This window comes from Aotus nancymaae, unplaced genomic scaffold (assembly GCF_030222135.1).
Source record: "Aotus nancymaae isolate 86718 unplaced genomic scaffold, 86718_ANA_hifiasm-v0.15.2.pri h1tg000064l_0, whole genome shotgun sequence".
In the NCBI taxonomy this organism is placed as follows: Eukaryota; Metazoa; Chordata; class Mammalia; order Primates; family Aotidae; genus Aotus; species Aotus nancymaae.
This window is the reverse complement of record NW_026988478.1, coordinates 4,433,405-4,458,507: the sequence shown is the minus strand read 5'-3', so window position 1 is coordinate 4,458,507 and position 25,103 is coordinate 4,433,405. Positions and strand designations below refer to the sequence as shown.

Sequence of the window (25,103 nt, the reverse complement as noted above, 5' to 3'; positions counted from 1 at the left end):
GTTTCATAATCTGCCTTGTCCACCAGAGTGTGGATCATGTTGGATGCCATCTCTGTGCCCCCACAGCTTGGCCCCTGGCCTGGCACAAGTAGGGTATCAACAACCACAGAAAGACTGACTCTGCCCAGGAGGCTCCTCCACCCAATCCAAAGCCCTTCGCACCAATTTCAGGAAATTCTTGGATGCTGATGCCAGCAGGCAGTTTGGAGGTGCCCAAATGCAGGCCTTTGATGGGGGTATCAGAGCTGTTGGAGAAGTGGATGTGCACAGACACCATGTGGGGGTCCCCGGAGAACGGCTGGCGGCTGAAGGTGTAGTCCACAGCCAGCCCCTCGCCAGCCACCCGATGCAGCAGCTCCTGCCGCCCAACACCCGACACTGGACTCAGAAGCTAGAGTGGAGGGGGAAGGAAGGACAGAACTGAGCAAGATGGAGAGAGTCTGTCCCAGCATTGTCCCCTAGGGCCATCCAGCAACTGTGACTCAAAGCTATCACATCTTTTATCACATTTTCCCACACATCTACACCATAGGATGCAGAACAGGGATGTATCCCTGCCCAGCCCAGTCCCTCCTCCATCCCACTCACCGACGGTACCAGGGTGGAGTCTGTGAGTGTCAGGCCCTCCAGGTCAGCAGCCAGACTGGTAGAAACAATTGCTGGGGGAGACACAGGCTGAACACTGGGAGGGTTGACTGTGGGAGTAGATAAGACTATGATGAGGCAAAGTGGAAGTGGCTTGGGTTGAGCAGGGAGCCTAGGGATCAAGGAGCAAGCATTTCAGCACCATGGACAGCGGGGGCACATCGCTGCCTGGAGGCTCTCGCCAAAATACCCATCTTTAGACCTCAACCCCAGACACAGGGAGGTCAGGTCTGCTGCCCTCTCAGGCCTGAAGATGTGTTCCGTCTGCTCCCCTGCTCCCACAAGACTTGAGGAACCTGATCCAGAGTCCCTATGGGCCATTCTAAGTCATACTCCCCAGGCCTCCTTTCCCCTGTGACCACCCAACTCACAGTCCTCTAGATCAAGAAGGGAGATCTCCTTGGGTGCAGGGGCACTTTTGCTGCTGGGAGGCTGAAAGAAAAAAATGGGATGTGAGTGTGGGGAAGGGGAGCACTTTGGCATGTTCTGGGTTGGGTAGAAGATATCATGGTCTGTTCTAGATGGTAGGGAGATAGATGTCTGGGCCTAGCCCAGAGGATGGGGAGGCCCTGGCCCATGAGCACACCCCCATTCTGCTCCAAGGCTCTCACTGTTTTCCTCCAGGAGGCACGTTCCAACTGCTCCTCCTCGGACTCCGATGTCATCTCGGACTCTGATGAGCTACTGCTGGAATCGCTGCCCTCATCCGAGGATGACGCTTCTCCTTTTCCCTCTGGCACCTTCTTCTTTGTCTTCCTCTTCTCACCATCTTCCTCACTCTGTTCACTGAATGAGAGTGGGAAAGGTGGGCTCGGGCCTGGCCTGGACACCCCTTCCTTGCTTCACAGAAGCAGGAGAAATGCTGAAAAGCTGGACTGGAGAAGGGAGCCTGGGCCAGGAGGGTTCACACCTGAGTTCCTATAGCAGAGCCCCAGTGAGAGCTTGAAGCCAGCTTGTGCCAGCTCAGGCTCCAGGCCCCTGGTTACTTTTCCATACCACCCCATGAGGCCTCAGAGATCTGTAGCCAGCCAAAGCAGTCATGAGCTGACAGCCCCAGCCAGCTAATGAGGGTCCCAGGGGCTCTTAGAAGACTGGTTAAAGCTCAGTGCTAGCCCTTTCCAGGGGAGCCCCCTGAACCCACCAGCCATCTGGTTAGTTCCCCTCTCACCTCTCGCTGCCTCTCACTTTCTCCTCATCCTCATCTTGGTCTTCATTGTCAGACTCACTGCTGGACTCCCCAGAGCCGCTCTCGCTGCTGCTCTTACTGTCTGATTCACTCTCAGACTCAGGGTCTGTTGAGGAACGATATGAGGCCTCCTCCCTCATATGCAGGCCTCCTTGGATCTGAAGCAGGCACCTGGGTTCTAGCTTCAGACTCAGTACTGAAGCCTCAAACCTCTGCGACCTGCCCCTAGCCCTACATGCCAGCTGAAACTGACAGAAACAGATGGACTCCATGGATAGAAACCTGCTCAAGCACACACACCTGGGATATGAATCCCTCAGGTGCACAAACAGAACTCACAGCAGGTGCACACCCCTGGACACATGACCATATGACCATATACATACACCCCTCATATAGTCAGTCACACAGATGCATGGGCAGGAGCACAGAGGACCCCAGCTCTGCCATCTGCTCACCACTGTCTGCGGACTCCGTGGGGCCTGACTCCCCCTCGGAGTCTGAGTAGAAGGGTTTTTCCTTCTCCTTCCTCTTCTCCCGATTTGAGCATTTGGTCCATTCAGGTACCTGGAGATGGGGGTAGGGTGCAGGGTCATTTCATCATGGTTGAGGAGAAGGCAGGCAGGCAGGCACAGGCCCTTCTTACCCTTTATTCCACTTCTTTGTGAGGCCCTACCTGGTCTTGTCCCACAAAGAGAATAACAGAGGAGGAAGAAAGGGGCACTGTCCATGGAGAAGAAGGGATGCTATTCACAGGGGGGCACTGCCAAACCAAGGTGGAAACAGAGCATGGGAAGGCACAGGAACACAACACACAGGGGAAGCAGAGGGACACAGACAGGGCAGGGGGGAGAGCACACAGCACACGGAGGTGGGACCTCAGTGTACTCGCCCAACAGGCCCACGTGGGTCTCAATAAGGGAGAGATCTTCTTCCTGTGTGTGGGGAGGGTGTCAGGAGGGCTGGGCCAGCACTGCCAGGGTTCCCTACTCTCTGCCCTCACCAACGCACACACACATCAATCCTCCACCCCACTGACCTCCACATTGCGCACAGATGGGTCTGGGGCTTCCTCTGGCCAGTCTGGGAGCTCCTGGTAGCCTGTGGCCTTGGCATTGAGCAGATGGGACAGTGAGCCCAGCTGGAAGTGGTCCCGGTCTGGGGATAGGTTTAGAAGTCAGGCGGGTAGCAGCAGTGAGGGAATGCTCTGGAGCTGTTTCCCAGGTGGGGCTGGGTCATGATTCTGATCGGGACTTCCCAGGTGGGTAGGGGAGGGAGATGGATGTGTCCCCTAATGGCTCTTCCACCCTGACTGCACCTTTAGGCCCACATGCTAGAAGAAAAGGCTGTCTGGCCAGGCCAGAGCAGGGACTGAGGGCCAGGGAGAGACAGCCTGCAGAGGTGGGTAGGAGGAGACCCTGGGCCCAAAGATGCTGTAAGCCTGTCTGCTCAGGAAGCATGTCTAGTCAGGGTCTGGACTCAGCGGGGAGCAGTCAGAGCGTGAGTGTGCGGAGTCCGGGTCAGAGGTCAGGCACTGCTAGAGGAGGGCAGCACAGGCCTGTGAGGATGGTGTCAGGGAGAAAGGGACTGTTGCCTTCCTCCTGGGAGATTTTCAAAGCTATCCCTACCCTTAGAATCTCCCCAATCCTTAGGTCCAGGGAAGAGAAAAGCAACGAAAAGATACCAAGGAGAACCGAGCTTTGTGAAGGAGGCTTCTCTCCTGTGTAGGTTCCTGGCTTCCGTTCCTGGGGTCTGGAGAGCCAGTGGGAGGACCCTTCCCTCCCAGGCCCCTCTCAGGGCCCTTGTCATGAGAAGAGGCCTTAAAGGCCAAGCCCAGGAACAGAGGCAAGGCTGAAGGCCTGGGGCCTGGGATTCGGACTGGCCTGCAGTGACTAAGCTCACAGAGTGCAGGCAACTGCTTTCTCAGGACCTTTATAAAAATATACACCTCTCTCTTGTGTGTTGTTTTGCTTTCTGCCTTCCTGGGTCCTTGGTATTTAAGATCTTGGTATGTATTCCAAAGCCTAGTGTCTGCTCAGGGAGGGAGATGGAAAGGGGAGCCTGAGAGGAGAGGAGGCAGGAGCCCATCCTGGCTGGGAGGGCAGACCCTCAGGTGAGATGATGCTGGCAGTGGTTGTGGGCAGGTAAAAGAGTAATTCCTGGTGCCACAGGAGGGGCGAAAGGAGTGAGCCGGGGGTAGGACTGTATTTCCCCAGAAGTCCTGACCACAGAAGCCTGGTGCCTGGCCAGAGGCCTTAGGAAGATCTGGGACAGAGACTCTGGCCAGTTCCTTCCCATTCCCCTAGGAAGGTTACCCTTGATTTCAGTTCCCACCTTTGAAGGATGACTCCAAGACTGGAGCTGGTTTGGGTGCCAGGAAGAGCTTCTTGGCATGGCGGCTGAGGGCCCCACCCTGCTCAGAAGGGACAATGAGCTGCCGGGTGAAGCGTGCCCGGTCGCGAATATCATAGTTCTGGTCATACTTGGCCAGACTCAGCACATATTGGGTCAGCAGCTTGGTCTGGAGGAACAGGAAGAGGTGGGTCAGCTGACAGAGAGGGTGGGGACACAGGAGGCTTGGAACTAGATTCTTTAATCTAATATCTACAGGCAGAATGTCTCCTCTCCCTGCTTAGGACTGGCTGCCTCACCCAGCTGTCTCTCCCTCCTGCCCTTGTTCTGGGCTCAGCATTTTCTCTCATTTCTCTGGCCCTGCCTCCGATGACCCCAACTTTGACTACTGCCTTGGGCCAGCAAAAGAGGTTTTCCTTTTGGACTTTCCCCATTCCTGGCTCTGGGCTCCATTCTTCCCCAGGTTTGTGGTCCCTACCACTTCAGGCCTGTCCAGCCTCTTTACTCTAGGGTAGCAGGGTATGTGGAAGTCTGGAACACTCTGCTGGACCTCAGAGTTTCCAGGCTTCATCACCCAGGGGGAATTAGACAACAAAAGGAGAGTGGAGATAAATAGGGGTCCCTTTGGCAGGGCCCACCCTCATTCCCTATCCACCCACTTAGTAGATTCTGAGCAGCCCAGGGGTCTCAGAGGCCTTGATCCTTCCCTGGAAGGTTATAGTGACATCAAGGCAAACTGCAGCTGCCCATGGGTTTGCCGAGGTCATTAGGGTTCACAGTCTGCAGTCAGGGAAGCTACAACTGCAGACCTAAAATCTCTTCATTTCTGCCATGATTTGGCCTAATCTATTGCCTTAACATGGCAACGTGGTTGCAGCCATCACTTACGGAGTGCCTTGTGGCACCAAGCATTGTGCTAGGTGCTTCACACTATCTCATCTAATCTCCCCAAACCTTCTGAAAGGTAGGTATTATTGCCCCGATTTTACAGAAAAGAAGCAGAATCATTAAGGGGCTTTTCCCAGGCTGAGGACCCCATCAGTACCCCATCTAGGCTTGCATCTGCTGGAGCTGCACCCTGTCTGCTTCCCTTCACCGCCTACCTGCTGACATAAGGAACCTGCCCTGGCCCAGGTCTCCATGTTTCCATCTCTTGTGACCAAGATTAAAACCACCAAGTAGTCAACAACCAGAGTGCCCAGGGGCATCAGGGGCCAGCAGGAGGGAGCTGGAACTGACTAATCTTCCTGAGGTTTATGGTAACATACTGTCACATGCAGCCTTAGACATGGTTAACCCAGCTAATCTGGCAGGAATATCAAGCAGATGTCCATGCAGTTCCTATCAACATACCAATGATATTCTTCACAGAAATAGAAAAAGCAATCCTAAAATATATGTGGAACCACAAAAGACCCAGAGTAGCCAAAGCTATCCTGAGCAAGAACAAAACTGGAAGAATGACATTATCTGACTTCAAATTATACTACAGAGCTATAGTAACCAAGGCAGCATGGTACTGTCATAGAAACAGACATAGAGACAAATGGAACAGAATAGAGAACCCAAAAATAAATCCATACATCTACAGTGAATTTTTTTTTTATTTGAGAAGGAGTTTTGCTCTTGTTGCCCAAGCTGGAGTGCAGTCATGCAATCTCGGCTCGCTGCAACCTCCACCTCACAGATTCAAGCGATTCTCCTGCCTCAGCCTCCCGAGTAGCTGGGATTACAAGCACCTGCCACCATGCCCAGCTAATTTTTGTATTTTCAGTAGAGACAGGGTTTTGCCATGTTGGCTAGGCTGGTCTCGAACTCCTGACCTTGGGTGATCCACCCACCTCGGCCTCCCAAAGTGCTGGAATTACAGGCGTGAGCCACCACACCCGGAGGTGAATTCATTTAGGACAGAGTTGTCAAGAACATACAATAGAGAAAGGAGAGTTTCTTCAATAAATTGTGCTGGCAAAACTGGTTATCCATATGGAGAAGAATAAAACTAGACCCCTATCTCTTGCCATATGCAAAAATCAAATCATAATGGATTAAAAACTTAAATCTAACACCTCAAACTATGAAACTACTAAAAGAAAACTTTAGAGAAATTCTCAAGGACATTGTACTGGGCAAAGATTTCTTGAGTAAAACCCCACAAGCACAGGCAACCAAAGCAAAATAGACATGGGATCACATCAAATTCCAAAGCTTCTGCACAGCAAAGGAATCAACAAAGACAAGCCACAGAATAGGAGAAAAAGAATTGCAAACTACCCATCTGACAAGAGATTAATAACCAAAATATGTAAGGAGCTCAAACAACTTAAGAGGAAAAAAAAATCCAATAATCTGATTTTAAAATGGGCAAAAGATCTGAGTAGACATTTCTGAAAAGAAGACATACAAGTAGCAAACAGGTATATGAAAAGGTGATCGACATCACTGAGCATCAGAGAAATGCAAATGAAAACTACAATCAAAGGCCAGGCATGGTGGTTCATGCTTGTAATCCCAGCACTTTGGGAGGCTGAGGCAGGCGGATCACCTGAGGTCAGGAGTTTGAGACCAGCCTGACCGACATGGCGAAACCCCATCTCTACTAAAAATACGAAACTTAGCCAGGCGTGGTGGCGCATGCCTGTAGTCCCAACTACTCAGGAGACTGAGGCAAAAGAATCAGCTGAACCCCAGAGACAGAGGTTGCAGTGAGCCAAGATTGCACCACTGCACACTCCAGCCTGGGTGACAGAGCAACACTCTGTTTCAAAAAACAAAACAAACAAACAAAACCACAATGATGTATCATCTCACCCCAAGTAAAATGGCTTACATCCAAAAGATAGCCAATAACAAATGCTAGCAAGGACATGGAGAAAAGGCAACCCTTGTACACTGTTAGTGGCAATGTCTATGAAGAACAGTTTGGAGGTTTCTTAAAAAACTAAACATAGTGCTACCATATGATCCACCCCAATCCCAATGCTAGGTATATACCCCAAAGTAAGGAAATCAATATATTGAAGTGATATCTGTACTCCCATAGACACTCTCTACCCATAGACACTGAGTGTTTATTGTAGCACTGTTCACAATAGCCAAGATTTGAAAGCAACTTAAGTGTCCATCAACAGACAAATGGATAAAGAAAATATGGTACATATACACAATGCAGAATGAGATCCTGTCATTTGCAACAACATGAATACAATTAGAGGTCATTATGTTAAGTGAAATAAGCCAAGCACAGAAAAACAAACCACATGTTCTCACTTATTTGTGAGGGCTAAAAATTAAAAGAATTGAACTCATGGAGATAATGAGAATAGAACAATGGTTACCAGAGGCTGAGAAGGGTACTGGGTGGGGGGAAGTGGGATGGTTAATGGATACAAAAGTATAGTTCTATAGAATGCATAAGATCTAGTATTTGATAGCCCAACAGGGTAACCACAGTCAACAATAATTTATTTTACATTTAAAAGTAACTGAAAGAGGGCAGGCACAGTGGCTCACGCCTGTAATCTCAGCACTTGGGGAGGTCAAGTCTGGTGGATCATGAGATCAAGAGATCAAGACCATCCTGGCCAACATGGTGAAACCCCATTTCTACTAAAAATACAAAAATTAGCTGGGCATGGTGACGTGTGCCTATAGTTTCAGCTACTCGGGTGGCTGAGGCAGGAGAATCACTTGAACCCGGGAGGCAAAGGTTGCAGCGAGCTGAGATCACACCACGGCACTCCAGCCTGGTGACAAGAGCAAGGAAAAAAAAAAAAAAACTAAAAGAATTGGATTGTTTGTAACACAAAGATAAATGCTTGAGGGAATGGATACCCCATTCCCTGATGTGATCGTTATGTATTATATGCCTGTATCAAAATATCTCCTATACCCCATAAATATATACACTTACTATATACCCATACATTTAAAAAATAAAAAAATAAAGACTGTCTTGCTAGCAGACTGGCTCTAAAGACTTTCTCCCTTATGGCTTTGGAGAAATAAGCATCCATGTTGGGAAGCCCACGTGGCAAGGAGCTAAGGATGGCCTCTAGAAGGCCCCAGCTGACAGCCAGCAAGAAGCCAGGGCCACAATTCTACAACCATAAGGAAGTAGATCCTGGCACCATGTAACTTGGAAGTGAACCTTTCCCCAGTACAGCCTCCAGATAAAAACTCAGCCTTGGCCGACACCTCAGTTGTAGCCTTGCATGAGATCCAACTAAGCCATACCTGAACTCTCCACCCATAGACAGTGTGAAAATAAATGTGTGTTGTTTGAAGCCACTAAATTTACAGTAATTTATTATGTAGCAGAAAACTAATACAATTGATTAAAAATGTGAAAGTAGAAAAAAAATTTGGAGAAAATTATTTTGTATTTTTATGTATGTATTTGTGTTTATTTATTTTTGAGATGGAGTCTCACTCTGTGGCCCAGGCTGGAGCGCAGTGGTGCCATCCAAGCTCACTGCAACCTCTGCCTCCTGGGTTCAAGCAATTCTCCTGCCTCAGCCTCGCAAGTAGCTGAGATTTCAGTGCACCACCATGCCCAGCTAATTTTTTTGTAGTTTTAGTAGAGACAGGGTTTTGCCATGTTGGTCAGGCTGGTCTTGAATTCATGACCTCAAATGATCCGCCCACCTCCACCTCCCAAAGTGAATTACAGGTATGAGCCACCGAACCCAGCCTGGAGGAAATTCTAAGTGAAAATTTTAACGGGAATATGAATGGGGAAAAAATCTTACTAAATTTGAAAACATTGGAAAGAAGCAGAAAAGTTTAAAATATTTGACAATAGACAGATGTACAACTTCTGAATGACTATATATGGGAATACAAAATAAGGAAATATAAAGTTAATGATGGTCTTTTCTAAGTGGTGGACTTAGAATAGTTTGAACTTTTAATTTTCTGAGTTTTCCAGATGTTCTATGATGAGCATGTATTGCCTTTAGAATATTAAAAAAAGTTTAATTAAAAAAGTTTTTAAAAGCAGTTCTGCAAAATTTATCAATATCTTCCATTCACTGCAGAGGCAGTCAAATGGGATGTTTGCAGATCCCACTGTGCCTCTGGCAGACCCTCCTGCCACACATCTCACCTGGCATATAAAAGCAAACTCAACTGCTAGACAGTTTCCCCAGGTTCTATACCCAGGTAGCAGTAATAACCACTTTCACTACCATTCCCCCTTAAGCCCTTTGTCACTGCATATTATGCCTTTGTGGCCTCTGGTCTAGAATCTGATTATCTGCCGATCAATAGCAGGGCAGGGACCTCATCTTGGTCATTTCCTTGGCCAGGATCTGGAATGCAGTGGGGCCATGTCCAAACTGGAGAGAATGACTGAGATTACTGTGTGGCCTTTTAGCAGGCCAGATTGCCACCCATGGTACCAGGATGGGAAGCATCACTGCTGTTTTGCAGGCATGGTCACATGCACATCCAAACCACCTCCCTTCTAGTACACCAAAGATTCCCCTTTCTTCACCAGTCCCAGAAGAGGCTGGGAAGAAAGGAGAAAGAAAGGGAGGACAAAAATCTTTATTCAATCAAATAACCATTCTAATGGGCCTGCAAAGTCTCACTTTCAGGTGCTTGAACAGCCTACTCCGGGTGCCCTGACAGGTTTGGACCTCCCGTGTCCTGCCTAGGAGAGGGTTCAGCTGTATATACCCACAGCTCTCTGTGCTAACCCTGATGACAGCTCTCACTGCTGTGTTTAAAATGTTTATTTTTGTCCTGTTTCTCCTACTTGGCTATGAGCATCTGGAGGCCTGTAAACATGTCTCACTCATTGTCGTATCCCCAGGACGTAGCACAGTACCAGGCAAATAGTAGGCCTGAATGTTAAATAAATGAACAAATGCACATGTAGCTCACAGTGACAACTTGGGGAAATGCCATGTGGACAGGCCCAGGCTTATGAAAACGTGCCAATCTCACCATTCTGGGGTTCAGGACTCTGGCTCAGTGCTGAGCATGTCAGATTCCCGCCCACCTGGGTGGCTCCCCACCCCAGCTGCTTCATCTTTTCAGACATTCCTCCCACCTGCTCCTTCCTCCCACCTGAACAAAGGAAGTACACAAATATTTGTTCAATGATTGAATGCTTCCCCGTGGTGCTCCCTGTCTCTCTAATCTCTCTCTCTCCAATCTGCTTTGCCCACAACACTGATACCCACAGACTCAGTTGCCTCCACATGTAACTGCTGCCCTTTCTGACTCCTGATTAGAGTCCCAGCACTTGGTGGCCCTGCTTACCTCAGCTTGAGTCTCTGGGGCTCACTCTGGCCAAAGAAGACACTGAGAAAGACAAGTGCCACCATCCAAAGACTCCCATGCACAGTGCGCATGGCAGGGATGCTACAGTCTCCAGGGTATCCCTGCTATAAATTTGTAGACCCCAGCCACCTACCCAGATGTTTTCCTTCAAGAATTGGCAGAGTCTTTTTATAAAGGGCCATCAAATAACTATTTTAGCCTTTGCAGGCCATACAGTCTGTTGCACAAAAGCGGCCATAGATAGTTTGTAAATGAATGAGCAGGGCTGTGTTCCAACAAAACTTCATTCTTTTTTTTTTTTTCCTTAGACCCAAGTTCAAGGGACCAACAAAAGTTTATTTACAAAAACAGGCATAGGCCAGATTCAGGCTATGGGCAGTAGTTTGCCAATCCCTGTCCTGCTGAACTGAGTTGGAGAGTGTGGAAACTGTCATGGTGTTTGATGTCCCTGACACCTTGAAAAGCTGAGCACATTGCTTTATTTTAGCAGAATCTCCTGGAACCATCTCAGGAGATGCCAGACACTAGGAGGCTCTGAATGTCCTGATACCACAACTTAGTTGAGCCTCATCCTTGGCTATATGTCTCTTATCATGTTTCACCTTGGGAATGATAGTGGCCACCAGCACCACGCAGGCCCAAGCGGAGACCCCCTATCTTTGGCACAGACTGGCCAAGCATTGTCAAGCTTTGGGAAGAATCACAGACCACATCTCCTGGGATGCATGTTCTCCCATCAGTATTTGCCACTGTTGGGCCCTTCCCTTATCCCAATCAACTGTGGTTCTTCACAGCCCCAGAGTTCCAAGGTAGCAGACTAGAGGTTATAGCTTCATAGGAGAGCCTCTTCAACAATAACCACCAGCACTACAAGGCCTTTGAGTCCCCAGAATAGCTGCGGACATTCGAGTAGCATTGGTTACCTGGGCAGACCAGCCACCTTCTCTGATTCTTTTCCAAAATAGGAGCTAGAGTTCAGCCCTGCCTAGGGAGGGCCGAAAGAATACTGTCTAGGGAATTTCTGGGGACCAGAGTATTTGGGGGTGGTCATCTCTCCATCTTTACCTGTTTAGAGTTGGTCAGGTAGAGCTTGGCTGCCAGGTTGATGACCTGTAACTTGACAATATCCTCCTCTGTCGTGAATGACTTGGCCATTTTTCTTAAGACATCAGGTGCAATCCTGGGAACATGCTCACAGTACTCTCCAATGAGCCACAGGATGCTGGCTCGGGCCATGGGCACCTGTGGTTGCAGGAGAGGAGTTGCAGATGGGTAAATATGGGAAAGTGGGTGGGTGGGAATTGGACTTCCAGGGGAACAGCACTCCTCATCTGTGCTGGCCTATTGTATTATGGGTTCTCTGGAAATGGGAGTTGGGGGTGGTGGGAGACAGAGAGGTTAAAAGATAGGCATTTCCTGGACAGCATTTTCCCTCTTCTCTAGGGCTTCATTAGCATAGAGCTTTTAAGACCCTAAGTATGTCATGATGTAAGGCTGACTTTCTGGCTTCATTGTACCCTCAGTTCTTTATTTCCATGTTACTCTCCTGAATCTTTGGGAATGCCTTGTTTAAGTATTTCAGCTTAGTAGTGCCATAGAAAAAACACAGTATTCGTCACTCAGCCATGGTTGGCTAGAGCTTTAGAGAGAAAGCAAGAGTAGTGGTAAAATCCATGGTGCTCAGTGAGGCTCTCCAAAGGGAAGGCAAATCTTGGATAACAAGGTCAGGGTCACATGGTCCAGCATCTCTCCTCCTCCCACCTGAAGACCTAAGGCTTGGAAGTTGCTTTTGATAAGGCTACAGTATTTAATTATATGGTCTTGAAATCACAGGGAGGACCTTGGGGTGGGGACTGAAAATGTGGCTACTCCCTCACCTGGATGTTGTCTGTAAGCTTTGCCAAGTGTTTGATGATCTCTCCATGTTGTGCTGGCTGCATCTGCAGCAGTTTCTTAATGACGACCACTGACTCTGCAACCACAAGCTCTACGGAACAAAAGTGAGTGTGTGGACCCTGAGACAGTCAGATGACCACACTCAGGTGGACAGACACACCTGCAATCCCCCAGGCCCTTGGCTCTTTTTCTCAACCCCCTGCACTTCTCTAGCAGCCCTCAGAGGTGTAGGAACACTTGGGCCCAGATCAAGACAGACAGACCAATGGACACACATTGTGCCTAGGCAGACTGGTAGATATCCACTGACCAGGAAAGTCAGAACTGTAGATGGACACTCACTGATCATCATGGTTAGACACTCAAGCAAACACTGACCATCACGGTTGGACAGCAGCTGCACCAGGCCATTGAGGCAGGTGTCACGGACTCGGCCGATGTTAGTTGCACAGCGTCCAATGGCCTGGATTGTGGCTGCCACAAAGTCCTTGTCCATGCTGCGAATATAGGTCTGTGGAATATGACAAAGAAATCCCTCAGTGACCCTGCAGGCTTGAGGGTGAACTTCAAGAAGGTGGTAGCCCCTCATTTTATGACTCATCATGCCAGAGACTAACACTTGGGAAAGAGAGTGATACCTCCACCCCCAATCAAGTGATTCCTTGGCCCAAAGCCAGCCAAAGACATTGGAAGGGAAACATAAGATAATAATTTCTCCAGCTTTGGGTTCATAAGAGGAGGTTTGACCCACCAGGGCAATTCTCACTGAGTGCAAGGATCTGATGGGCACCTCTCCCAGGCCATTCTGACTGGGAGCTGGCCTGTACCTGGAATTCCCGTAGGACAGTAGGAATGTTGGTCTCATTGGCCAGGTTTGTCAGCACTTCCAGCTGCAGGGAGGGGTGGAGAGGCAGAAAATGGGTGGGGTGGCCAGTGGGCTTTCTGTGTTTTCATTCCAAATACACTTCACAGACCAGAAAACAATCCTCATGACAGCCCTGCATCATCCTCAGACTGATGAGGGAACTGACAGGTTATGAAACTTGTCTAGAAATCAAGAGGACCACTTTCCCTACAGAGTATGCTTACAGTATGGTCATGTCACCTCCTTACTCCACTGAAAACGTAAAGCTTCCTATCGCTTTTAGGATGAAGACCATCATCTTCACCAGGGTCTGTAAGTCCCTGAATAATCTGCCTCTGTCTACCTCCCATCTCCCATCACTCTCCCCCTTGCTTTCCAGGCCCCAGTCCCACTCCACTTCGTAACCCAGGGTCTTCGCAGATGCTGTTTTCCTCTGTGTGGAGCACTTCTTCCCATTTCTGTCCCTGCATAATTCATATTCATCTCCCAGGCTTCAGCTCAAGTCTCATATCCTTCAGGAAAACTTCCCTGAAACCAGACTACGTGAAGTCTCCCTATTTTATGCCCTTATGGCTCTCCACACTTTCTCCCATATTTCTTAAATGGACTTTTACATTTGCCTTGTGATTAGCTACTTAATGTCTCCTCATTCCCCTATCTGTAAGCTCCACAAAGGCAGGGTCCCTGATCAGTTTGCTCCATCTTGCACCCCTAGAACACAGTGGATGTTCACAAGGGTTAGGAGGATTAACTGTTGCTAAAGGAAATCACTCAATGATGAGACAGCAGAGCAGTAATCAAATGGAGGTACGGGCTCCTGCCACCTTCCTTGTCTGTGAATGTTTGCAGGAAAGCCTGAGGGGGCAGGCATGTGGGGGCCGTAACACTGTGGGTGGGAGACAGAAACCTGCAGTGCGAAAAGCGTGAACCTTGGAGTCAGCAGAATAGCAGAATTGTGTGACCTGGGGCAGCTACCTCCCAGAGTCTACTTTTTTTTTTTTTTTTTTGAGACGGAGTTTTGCCCTTGTCACCCAGGCTGGAGTGCAGTGGTGCGATCTCGGCTCATTGCAACCTCTGCCTCCCAGGTTCAAGTTATTCTCCTGCCTCAGTCTCCCAAGTAGCTGGGATTATAGGCGCCTGCCACCACACCTGGCTAATTTTTGTATTTTTAGTAGAGATGGGGTTTCACCATGTTGGCCAGGTTGGTCTGGAACTCCTGACCTCAGCTGATCTGCCTGCCTCGGCCTCCTAAAGTGCTGGGATTACAGGTGCAAGCCGTTGTGCTAGGCCAGAGTCTACATTTTTATAAAAGGAATATAATGTACATATCCTGAGATTATTATGAAGTGATATCAGGTTATTTCATATATGAAGAATAGCAGCTATATATCAGGTACTAGGCAAAGAGCAGTTCCCTTCTCCCTGACCCTCTTTAGCCCAGCTCCCTAAACAAACAGCTCCAGCTGGGGAAGTCATGGGCTCCTGGGCTCAGCCCCAGAAATAGCCAGGCATCAAGGGGGCCACTGTGAGTTATCTGAGTGGGTCCGTCGAATGGAGAGGGTTGGGAGGCACATGCACTTCTGTGCCTCACTCACCTTCAGTATCTTTATCTGGGTGGGGTCGGTGGACCTGATGTAGAAGCTCTTCAGGTAGGGCTCAAACATACCCTGGCACAAGAGAGGCAGTCAGGGAGCTCCACCGCAGCCCCACGCCTGCCTTGCTGCCCAGAGACACCCCTCCTATCCTGACCCAGCACCCAGGATCCTTCACTCCTCACCACTGCCCTCCACTCCTCAAGTCTTCCCTTGTCCATCTCAGATCTGACCAGCTCTTTTTCCACTTGGCATCCCACCTCAGCGGCCCCTCAGGATCCAGGCCCTGCGCCCTATCTGTGTTTGCAGTCTCCCCTGCCCCATCCTCTGCACAGCCAGGGTATTCCTCTATCTTCGCTTTCCGCGGCCCCGGTCCCAGCCCGACAGCGCCTCCAGAGCCTGCAGAAGCGGCCCTAGGACTGCGAGGACAGGCCCGCGGTCTCAGGCTCACCCGGCGCTTGATGGACATGGTGGCCACGTTCTGGAGCACGACGTATTGCACCTCACTGCGGAGAGGACGGGTCAGAGGGACCCTCGGTTGCGGCAAGGGGCAGCGGATGAGGGGAAGGATGGGGCAAGTCGTTGCGGGTAGAGGACCAGGGCGGAGGGCCGATGAGGAGGCGGCTGGTGGGCGTGGTGGGCGTGAGGGGGACGGGGCCGGGCAGCGCGGGACTAGGGCGGGAGGCGGGGTCGAGGGCTGGGCGCACCTGTGACTCCGCAGCAGGCGCACCAGCGCCTTGGCGATGACGCCCACCTCCGCTTTGGGGGCCAGGTGGAAGTAGAGCTGCGCCACCGCCATGACCACCGCGGCGCTGCGGCTCTGCAGCAGGGGCTTGGTGTTGCGCAGCAGCAGCCGGTGGTCCGGGTCCATGACGTAGGGCTTTCGGGCGGGGAGCGCCGCGGCGGCCGCATCCTCCGATCCCGCGCCCTTGGCCTCCTCCTCCTCCGAGCCATAAAAGGCTTTCTCCGCGTTCTCCTCTAGCAGGGATTCCTGGATGGGGAGACCGACGGGCCTGTGGGCGCCTCCCGCGGACGCCCACCCGCCCGCTCTGCCGGGGCGGGGTCCACTCACGTTCTGCGTGGGGCTCAGGAACTGTGTGCGGGCGTAGCGGGTGAGCATGCTGATGATGACCACCTGGCCCCACTCCTCCACGTCGATCAGTAGGTTACAGAGTTTCCGGTAGTTTTTGTGAATCAGGTCGATGCGCTCCGGGCAGACTTCTTCGAAGGCCATCACCACGCTGCCAGCCACCAGCTGGGGAAAGAACAAAGGCGACAGGGTGAACGCGAAAGATGGAAGGCCGGCTGTCGGTCACTACCCCTCCCGGAGTGCCTCGATAGACGCACCGTGGTCTTGTCGGCCAGAAGCTTCTCAATGACTTCTATCAGCTGATCCTTCTGGTCAGAGTCCAAACTGAGGGAGAAATCGGTGAGGGGAAGCTGCCCCTCTCGGCCCCAGCTTTCCCAGTATCTGCCCAAGCCTTGCTCACCTCCTGCACCCCAACCCTATTGTTCTCCTCCATCTCTGTCAGTTCCCCAAACTGCCTTCCCCAAACCCTCGGAGAAGCAGCGGGCAAGACTTAGGAAAGGACAGGGGTGGGTTGGGAACTAGGAGCCAGCCCCCTGGGGAGCATGGGACAGGGCTGGGCATACCTGTAGAGTTTAGGGATGGCGTGAGCAGCAGTTTTCCGCACATAGGGTGACATGTCCGAGGCGGCTTCCTTGATAGCTAGCATCATGATGGGCACTATGATGGGCACACGGATGCTAGAGAGGACACGGAGGGCACTGGCACGAATCAGCTGGTTGGGGTCCTAGAGGCAGAGGTGGAGGCAGAACTATGAAAGGTCACCAGGTGCCCTGATGGGGGAGGCCACACCTTTGTAAGTCATTGTCCCCGACGACCACCAGCTCTTGCTTCCCTGCCCCCCTGAACGGAGCCTGGATGGTGTGCCAGTGCTGGGTACATGGGAGACACCTAATTTTGGCTCTGGTTGCAGAAATCTGACACCTGAACAGGTGTTGCAATAGGCAGCTTCACTTCCAGAAAAACTGAAAAACTTTTAGAAGACCTAAAGTTGCTGAAACACGTAAAACATTTCCTGTTCCTTCTAAGGGTTTTTTGGAGGGTGTCTGTTTTAATGCCTGAGGTGACTGCCCAGCAGATGCAAGCTGGTCTTCCTTCTGGAGTTCAGCCTTATGCTTCCTTCTCCCAGCAATCATTGCAAAAGCTGCTGTTCTTCCACAGTGTTTAAAACAGGATAGGTGTGTAGGCCCTTCCTTCTTTTTTTTTTTTTTTCTTTCTTTGAGATGGAGCCTTGCTCTGTCACCCAGGCTAGAGTGCAGTGGCACAATCTCGGCTCACTGAAACCTCCGCCTCCTGGGTTCAAGCAATTCTCCTGCCTCAGCCTCCTGGGTAGCTGTGACTACAGGCACATGCCACCAATGCCCAACTAATTTTTTGTATTTTTAGTAGATATGGGGTTTCACCATGTTGGCCAGGCTGGTCTTGAACTCCTGGCCTCAAGTGATCTGCCCGCCTCAGCCTCCCAAAGTGCTGGGATTACAGATGTGAGCCACTACACGCAGCCTCAAGCCCTTCCTCTTTATTTCTATTGCATCCTATACAGAACTTACAAAAGCATTAGTTACACTGTATTGTGATCATGGGGCTTAGGACTGTCTTCCCACTATCATCAGCAGCAGCTATAAATTACAGGCATACCTCGGAGATATTGTGGGTTTGATTCTAGACTTCAGCAATAAAGCAAATGTCACACTAAAATGAGTCATATAAAGTTTTTGGTTTCCTGGTGCACACAAGCTATGTTTATAGTTACAACTACTTGGGAACCTGAGGTGAGAGAATCACTTGAGCCCAGGGAGTTTGAGGCCAAAATGAGCTATGTATATTCATGCCAATGCACTCCAGACTGAGCAACAGAGTGAGATCCTATCTCCAAGAAAGAAAAAAAAGTTTATACTGTAGTCTACTAAGCATGCAATAGCATTATGTCTTAAAAAAAACAACGTACATTAGGCGTGATGGCTCGTGCCTGTAATCCCAATACTCTGGGAGGCTGAGGTAGGAAGATTGCTTGAGCCTAGGAGTTCAAGACTGGCCTGAGCAACATAGGGAGACCCCAGTCTCTACCAAAAAAAAAAAAAATTTTTTTTTTAAGTCAATCCTCTTAAACTCTCCCTCTGTTTTATCAACTAAGTTTATGAAATATTCTAAATCCTTTGTTGTCATTTCAACAATGTTCACAGCATCTGCACCAGGAGTAGATTCCATTTTAAGAAATCACTTTCTTTGTTCGTCCCTAAGAAGCAAGTCCTCATCCGTTCAAGTGTTATCATGAGATTGCAGCAATTCAGTCACATTTTCAGAGTTCACTTTTCATTCTGCTTCTGTCGCTCTTTCCACCACATAAGTAGTTACTTTCTCCACGGAAGTCTTGAAACCCTCAAAGTCATCTATGGAGCTTGCAATCAACTTCTTCCAAACTCCTGTTCATGTTAATCCTTTGACCTCCTCCCACGAATCATGAATGTTCCCAGTGGCATCTAGAACGGTGAATCCTTTCCAGGTTTTCAATTTACTTTGCACAGATCCATGAGAGGAATCACAATCTACGGCAGCTCTAGCCTTATGAAATGTCATTTTTTTTTTTTTAAGATGGAGTCTCACTCTATCACCAGGCTAAAGTGCAGTGGCGCAATCTCAGCTCACCGCAACCTCCACCTCCCAGGCTCAAGCGATTCTCCTGCCTCCTGAGTAGCTGGGACTATAAGAGCGCACCACCACATCCAGCTAATTTTTGTATTTTTAGTAGAGACAGGGTTTCACCATGTTGGCCAGGATGGTCTCGATCTCTTGACCTTGTGATCCGCCTGCCTCGGCCTCACAAAGTGCTGAGATTACAGGCGTGAGCCACTGCACCCGGCCACGAGATGTATTTCTTAAATAAGACTTTAAAGTCAAAGCTAGTAGCCTTTGAGGTAAAAAAAAAAAAAAAAAAGACTTTAAAGTCGAAATTACTCTTGATCCATAGGCTGCAGAACTGATACTGTGTTAGCAGGCATGAATCATTAACCTTCTTGTACATCTCCATCAAAGCTCTTGAGTGACCAAGTGCATTGTCAGTGAGCAGTAATATTATGAAAGGAACCTTTTTCTCTAAGCATCAACAATGGGCTTAAAAAATTCAGTAAACCGTAACTGCAAACAGATGTGCTGTCATGGCTTTATTGATCCATTGATAGAGCACAGGCAGAGTAGATTTGCCATAATTCTTAAGGACCCCAGGATTTTCAGAATGGTCAATGAGCACTGGCCTCAACGTAAAGTCACTAGCTGCATTAGCCCCTAACAAGAGCCAGCCTGTTTTTTTGTTTTATTTTATTAATTTTTTTTGGAGACAAAGTCTCCCTCTGTCACCAGGCTGGAGTGCAGTGGTGCGATCTCAGCTCATTGCAACCTCTGCCTCCCAGGTTCAAGTAATTCTTCTGCCTCAGCCTCCTAAGTAGCTAGGACTACAGGCATGTGCCACCACACCCAGCTAATTGTGTGTGTGTGTGTGTTTATGTATTTTTGGTAGAGACGGGGTTTCACCATGTTGGCCAAGATGGTCTCGATCTCCTGATCTCAAGATCCAGCTGCCTCAGCTCCCAAAGTGCTGGGATTACAGGCATAAGCCACCATGCCCGGCCTCCAGCCTGTTTTTTTAAAGCCAAGCACTGACTTCTCCTCTCTAGCTAGGAAAGTCCTAGATGGCATCTTCTTCCAGTAAGAGGCTGTTTCATTTACATTGAGCATCTCTTATTGAACATAGTCACTTTCATCAATGATCTTAGCTAGATCTTCCGGACAACTTGCTGTAGCTTTTCCATCAGTACTTTTGCTTCATTTTGCATTTTTATGTTATGGAGATGGCTTCTGTACTTGAATTTCATGAGCCAACCTCCACTAGCTTCTGTGTTTTCTTCTGTAGCTTCCTCACCTTTCTTAGCCATCATAGAATTGGAGAGATTTAGGACCTGTCTATGGATAGGCTTTGGCTTAAGGGAATGTGGTAGCTGGTTTGATCTTCTATGCAGACCACTCAAATTTTCCCATATCAGCAATAAGGCAGTCTTGCTTTCTTTATCATTCATGTCTTTACTGGAGTGGAACCTCAAACGTCTGGGTCCAAGTGATCCTCCCACCTCAGCTTCCCAAGTAGCTAGGACCACAGATGTGTACCACCACACCAGGCTAATTGTTTTAAATTTTTTGTACGGATGGTTTTGCTATGTTGCCCAGGATGGTCTTGAACCCCTAGTCTCAAGTGATCCTCCTGCCTCAGCCTCCCAAAGTGCTGGGATTACAGGTGTGAGCCACCATGCCCAGCCTGGAGTAGCACCTTTCATTGCCTTCAAGACCTTTTGCTTTGCATTCACAACTTGGCTAAATGTTTGGAGCAAGAGACCTAGCTTTCTGTCTGTCACGGCTTTCAACATACCTTCTTCACTAAGCCTAACCATTTCTACCTTTTGATTTAAAGTGAGAGATGTGTAGTTCTTCCTTTCACTTGAACACTTAGAGGCCATTGCAGGGTAGTTAGTTGGTCTAATGTCAATATTGTTGAGTTTCAGGGAAGAAAGATGCCCAAGGTAAAGGAGATGGGGGAACCGTCAGAACACACACAACATTTTTATCAATTGCACTGTCATCTCTGGGCGTGGTTTGTGGCACCCCAAAACAATTACAATAGTAACATCAAAGATCACTGATCACCATAACAGATAAAATAATCATTAAGAAGTTCGGAATATCGTGAGAATTACCAGACTGTGACAGAGGCACAATGTGAGCACATACTGTTGGAAAAATGACGCTGATAGACTTGATTGATGTAAGTTGCCACAAACCTTCAATTTGTAAAAAGTGCAGTATCTGCAAAGTGCAATAAAGCAAAGTACAGTAAAATGAGGTGTGCCTGTACTATTAATCTTAGAGAATGATGGGAATAGGGACACTAAGGAAGGACAGATGTTACCCTGACTTTCTGAAATGGAGAAAGACAAGATCCTCACAATTGCAGGTAAAATTGATGCTAATTCCTGACAAAATTCTGGAACTGACTTTTAAACAGATGGGTTCGAAGCATTTATTAAAAAGGAAGGAGTCTGTATTTTTTTAGAAACAATCACATCAACTGCTAAAACCTGTTTTCCTTTTCTTGTATGTATGAGCATTTTATTGGGGAAATGATTACAGATTCACAGAAAGTTATCCAAAAAATCTATTTTCCTTTTTGATGGGGTAACTAGGCCGGTAGATATTAGTACTATGTATCTTGATTTCAGCAATGTTTGTGGAAATCTCATAGCATTTCCTGCATTGCCATTTTTTAGGTAGGCCTTTTGTTTCACCTAAGAGCCAAGCATTTTTAAGAGCATAATTCACATCTATTTTATCTCTGTGTCACCCACAACCCTTTGCTCATGAAAAGTGTCATTTATTTATTTAGTTTTTGCTATTAAATAAGATCCTTCTTAACAAGATAGAAAAATGCCAGCTGTCTGTACAGTCACGTGGGTCTACAACTTGGTGAAATGTATTTGGGGAAGGTTTATTAACAGATCAATGTCAACCTGGAAACATGCTATGCCTCAGTCTTTTGCCCTGGTCCAAATAGCTTATCAGTATCTTGAAATAAGACACAAAATCAGGAGGGACATAATTCAGAGTCAGAATCACCCTGGCTTGGACCCTGTGCTAAACTGATAAAATCAAATAGAGCAGGGTTTCATAGGGGGTTCAAGGGACCAACTGTACAAAGACAGGATGTGGGGTGACCTGGATTATCTGCTTGCCAGTCAGAGGTTTGATTACATGACGGGTCTCCTAAGAAAGTGAACACAGCCCTAGCCTGGGCTGATAAAAAGAAGGGAGAAGGCTGGGTTGAAATGATTGGTTCCAACGTACAAGAGAGACCAAAAGTCAGTGACAAAAAAAAGAAAACAAGTTTTAAAGGAATACATATATAGTATGATGACACCATTTACAAAATATTTTATATTACTTAGGAATATGTAAATTAGTAGTACAGGAATAAATACATACATATGAAAGACAAACAAGAGAAGACACAAAGGAGGCTTTGGTTGTTTGAGAAATGTTTCATTTCTTATGCTGGATGTATGGATATTCATTATATTATTCTTTATGCCTTTTGTGAACCTGTAGTTTATTTTATTTTATTTTTTATTTTTTAGATACACGGCCTCCCTATGTTGCCCAGCCTGGAGTACACTGGCATAGTCATTATGCAATACAGCCTGAAATCAATTTTTTTTTTTTTTTGAGACAGAGTCTTGCACTGTCACCTGGGCTGGATGAAGTGCAGTGGCGCGATCTCGGCTCACTGCAACCTCTGCCTCCCGGGTTCAAGCGATTCTCCTGCCTCAGCCTCACAAGTAGCTGGGATTACAGGCACCTGCCACCACGCCCAGCTAATTTTTGTACTTTTAGTAGAGATGGGGTTTCACCATGTTGGCCAGGCTGGTCTCGAATTCCTGACCTCGTGATTTGCCCGCCTCAGCCTCCCAAAGTGCTGGGATTACAGGCATGAGCCACCACACCCGGCCTGAAATCAATTTTTAAAAATTATAGTTGTGGAGGTTTCAACAAAATACAATGGTTTAAAAAACACCCCAAATAGTGGTAGTTGTCTTGAGATGGAGCAACTTGCCTTATGAAGGAGTGAGGTCCCTATCAGAAAAGATGACCTGTCAGAGATATTCTAGAGCAAAGGCTGGCATGCTACAGCCCTCGGATAAAATCTGTCTATTGCCTGTTTTTTATATAGATTAATTGGAACACGGCCACGCCCACTTGTTTATAGCTACTTTTGCACCATAAGGGCAAAATTGAGTAATTGCATAGTTGAGACTATATGTCCTACAAAATCTAAAATACTATTTGGCACTTTGCAGAAAGAAATTATCACATCAAGTTGGACTAAATGCGCTCTGGTTTTCTAAAAGGGGGAAGGGGCAGTTGGTAGAGACTGTAGGTGAAAATCTGCAACAATTTCAGATTAGTTTTTATAAAATGACTTAACCCTTATTCAAACCAAAAGATTACTTGCAATGTAAGATGGATTCCATGGTTTTGACTTGTAAAAAGATACCTAGCACAATGTGTGGCATGGAGACACCCAAGTATTTGCTAAATGAATGAACTGTATATGCAAGTGACCATGCTTTCTACCCTCGCCCCAAAGAAGCCGACTGTCAACCCCACTTGCTGGCCATAGCAGATTGGACAAGGGGTGGGCCCTGGACTTGAGCAGTCAATTCTGTCTGCCCAACAACCTACAGAACTTCTGGATATGAAAAGATGAGTTAGACCTTTCAGAGTCTCTCACAGAAATTTGAACTAAAAGTGGGGGCTCATGCCTGTAATCCCAGCACTTTGGGAGGCTGAGGCCACTTGAGCCCAGGAGTCTGAGACCAGCCTGGGCAACATGGTAAAATCCCAACTCTACAAAAACTACAAAAAAATTAGCCAGGCATGGTGGTGCACACCTGTAGTCGCAGCTACTCAGGAGACAGAGGTGGGAGAATCACCTGAACTCAAGGAGGTCAAGGCTGCAGTGAGCTGTGATTACACCACTGCACTCCAGCCTGAGCAACAGAGTGAGACCTTGTCTCATAAATAAATAAATAAATAAATAAAGGTATGCAAAAATAGGGAAGTTAATGGTTGTAATCAGAGCTGAAAAAGCTGATTTGGGGAGAGAGAATGGCCTTGATATGGCTACATTTACTCTCAAGATACCTTGGACTAACCAGAAAAGCCCTCAGTGGAGACGTCTGCATGCATCTAACATATGTGAATCCAACCAGAAGCCCTGGGCAAAATGAAACAAAAGGTGAGAATGGAGTGGGAGATTCAGGCCATGCTAAAGGTTGAATTCTACCTGGCTGCGGACCACTATTCACACCTTTACACAAAGCAGGGTGAGGGCTAAGGGGCTCTCCATTGTCAGAGACTCTCCACTCTCTGGGGACTCAAGTGGTTCATACTAGAGGCAGCCATTACCATAGGCTCCTGGGAGGAGGAGAGACAGGGGCCCTGGATACTCACTTCATCTCTTATGCACCTTCTGAGCCTGGCTTCCACTCTATGAGTGTCTGGTTGGCCTCTCCTGACTGTGACCCTCCCAACTTTGGACAGGTAGGAAGGGGTCTACAGAGCCCACTCCCATGCTCATGGCCTCTCCCTGGGCCTACTCCTCCAGTACAGCACCAACGAGGCCCAGGCCCTGGGAGGCAAACTGAGACCCCTGACCTTTAGGCCACGTTGGAAGGTGGAGATGGACAGCAGGGCCAGGTCTTGCTGCTCCTCAGCGTAGCGTACCAGGTACACGTAGACAAGCTTCTTCACCTGGGGGAGAGGAGGTTTCTCAGCAGAAGGCTTCTCAGCAGGGACCTGTGCCTGCCCCCCTACCCCTGGGATATTATCAGCCCAGCCAGCTGTGGTCCACGGGACAAATTCTTCCAGTGGGAGAGAGCACCCCTGAGTGTATCCAGGTCCTTTACCCTGATCCACACAGTTCAGGGACATGGAGACAGTGTCTTCTCCTGGCTCAGGGGCATTTCTGAGCAGGCTGGGCCCCCAGGGGCTGAATCATTTCCTTCCTCACCCCACACTTGAGTTTGGTCCCGGGGGAGGTGAGGACAAGCAAGCGATCCCTCGCTGGGTAGCGCTCACCTCTATGTTCTTACAGGCCACGTTCTTCACCACTGCGGGAAACAGGTCTGAAGCGTTCTTTCCTCGGGCAATCATCTGGGTGGTGGAGTCAAGGTAGGGGAAGAGGGACGAGGAGGGAGGCACAGCACTGATTAGGGGAAGGTCCACAAGGAGCTAAGGAGAGCTGCTCTTGGACACCCAGGCCCCGCCCCGAGGGAGGCCCCTTCCTTCCCCTCTCACCGCCACTATCCTCTTCATGGCCTCCAGCTTGAGGGAATCCTTGTTGGTGTCCAGCATCTCCTTCAGGTCATCATGCCTGGTGGGAGGCACAAGGGGTCAGCTGAGGGCACAAGGCTGGGGATGGGGTATTAATCAGGAGGGTCCAGGCAGAAAGAAGGGACATGGCTGGGGGAGGCTCAGGCAGGACACAACCTGAGGAGGGACCACAGCACAGATCAGGGGAAACATGTAGCCCCTAATATTATGGGTTGAGCTGTGTTCCTCCTAAAAAGCATATGTTTACAACTTAATCCC

The 25,103-nt window shown here is 48.6% G+C and overlaps 1 protein-coding gene across 1 annotated transcript in view; it reads right to left on the bottom strand.

Annotated features, from left to right (window-relative positions):
* Positions 1-25,103, bottom strand: part of AP3B2 (adaptor related protein complex 3 subunit beta 2) — a 40,124-nt gene that overhangs the window by 3,212 nt on the left and 11,809 nt on the right. Inside the window, exons 2-22 of the mRNA XM_012449249.2 lie at positions 24,810-24,885; positions 24,591-24,665; positions 24,168-24,263; positions 16,478-16,638; positions 16,172-16,238; positions 15,897-16,079; positions 15,532-15,815; positions 15,276-15,330; positions 14,828-14,899; positions 13,195-13,257; positions 12,746-12,878; positions 12,349-12,458; positions 11,537-11,713; positions 4,166-4,352; positions 2,871-2,989; positions 2,290-2,398; positions 1,814-1,937; positions 1,257-1,431; positions 1,017-1,077; positions 589-695; positions 163-391 (exon numbers count right to left, since the gene is read on the bottom strand). Of these exons, the coding sequence (XP_012304672.1) occupies positions 163-391; positions 589-695; positions 1,017-1,077; positions 1,257-1,431; positions 1,814-1,937; positions 2,290-2,398; positions 2,871-2,989; positions 4,166-4,352; positions 11,537-11,713; positions 12,349-12,458; positions 12,746-12,878; positions 13,195-13,257; positions 14,828-14,899; positions 15,276-15,330; positions 15,532-15,815; positions 15,897-16,079; positions 16,172-16,238; positions 16,478-16,638; positions 24,168-24,263; positions 24,591-24,665; positions 24,810-24,885 (2,663 nt within the window). The remainder of the gene's footprint in view (positions 1-162; positions 392-588; positions 696-1,016; positions 1,078-1,256; positions 1,432-1,813; positions 1,938-2,289; positions 2,399-2,870; positions 2,990-4,165; positions 4,353-11,536; positions 11,714-12,348; positions 12,459-12,745; positions 12,879-13,194; positions 13,258-14,827; positions 14,900-15,275; positions 15,331-15,531; positions 15,816-15,896; positions 16,080-16,171; positions 16,239-16,477; positions 16,639-24,167; positions 24,264-24,590; positions 24,666-24,809; positions 24,886-25,103) is intronic.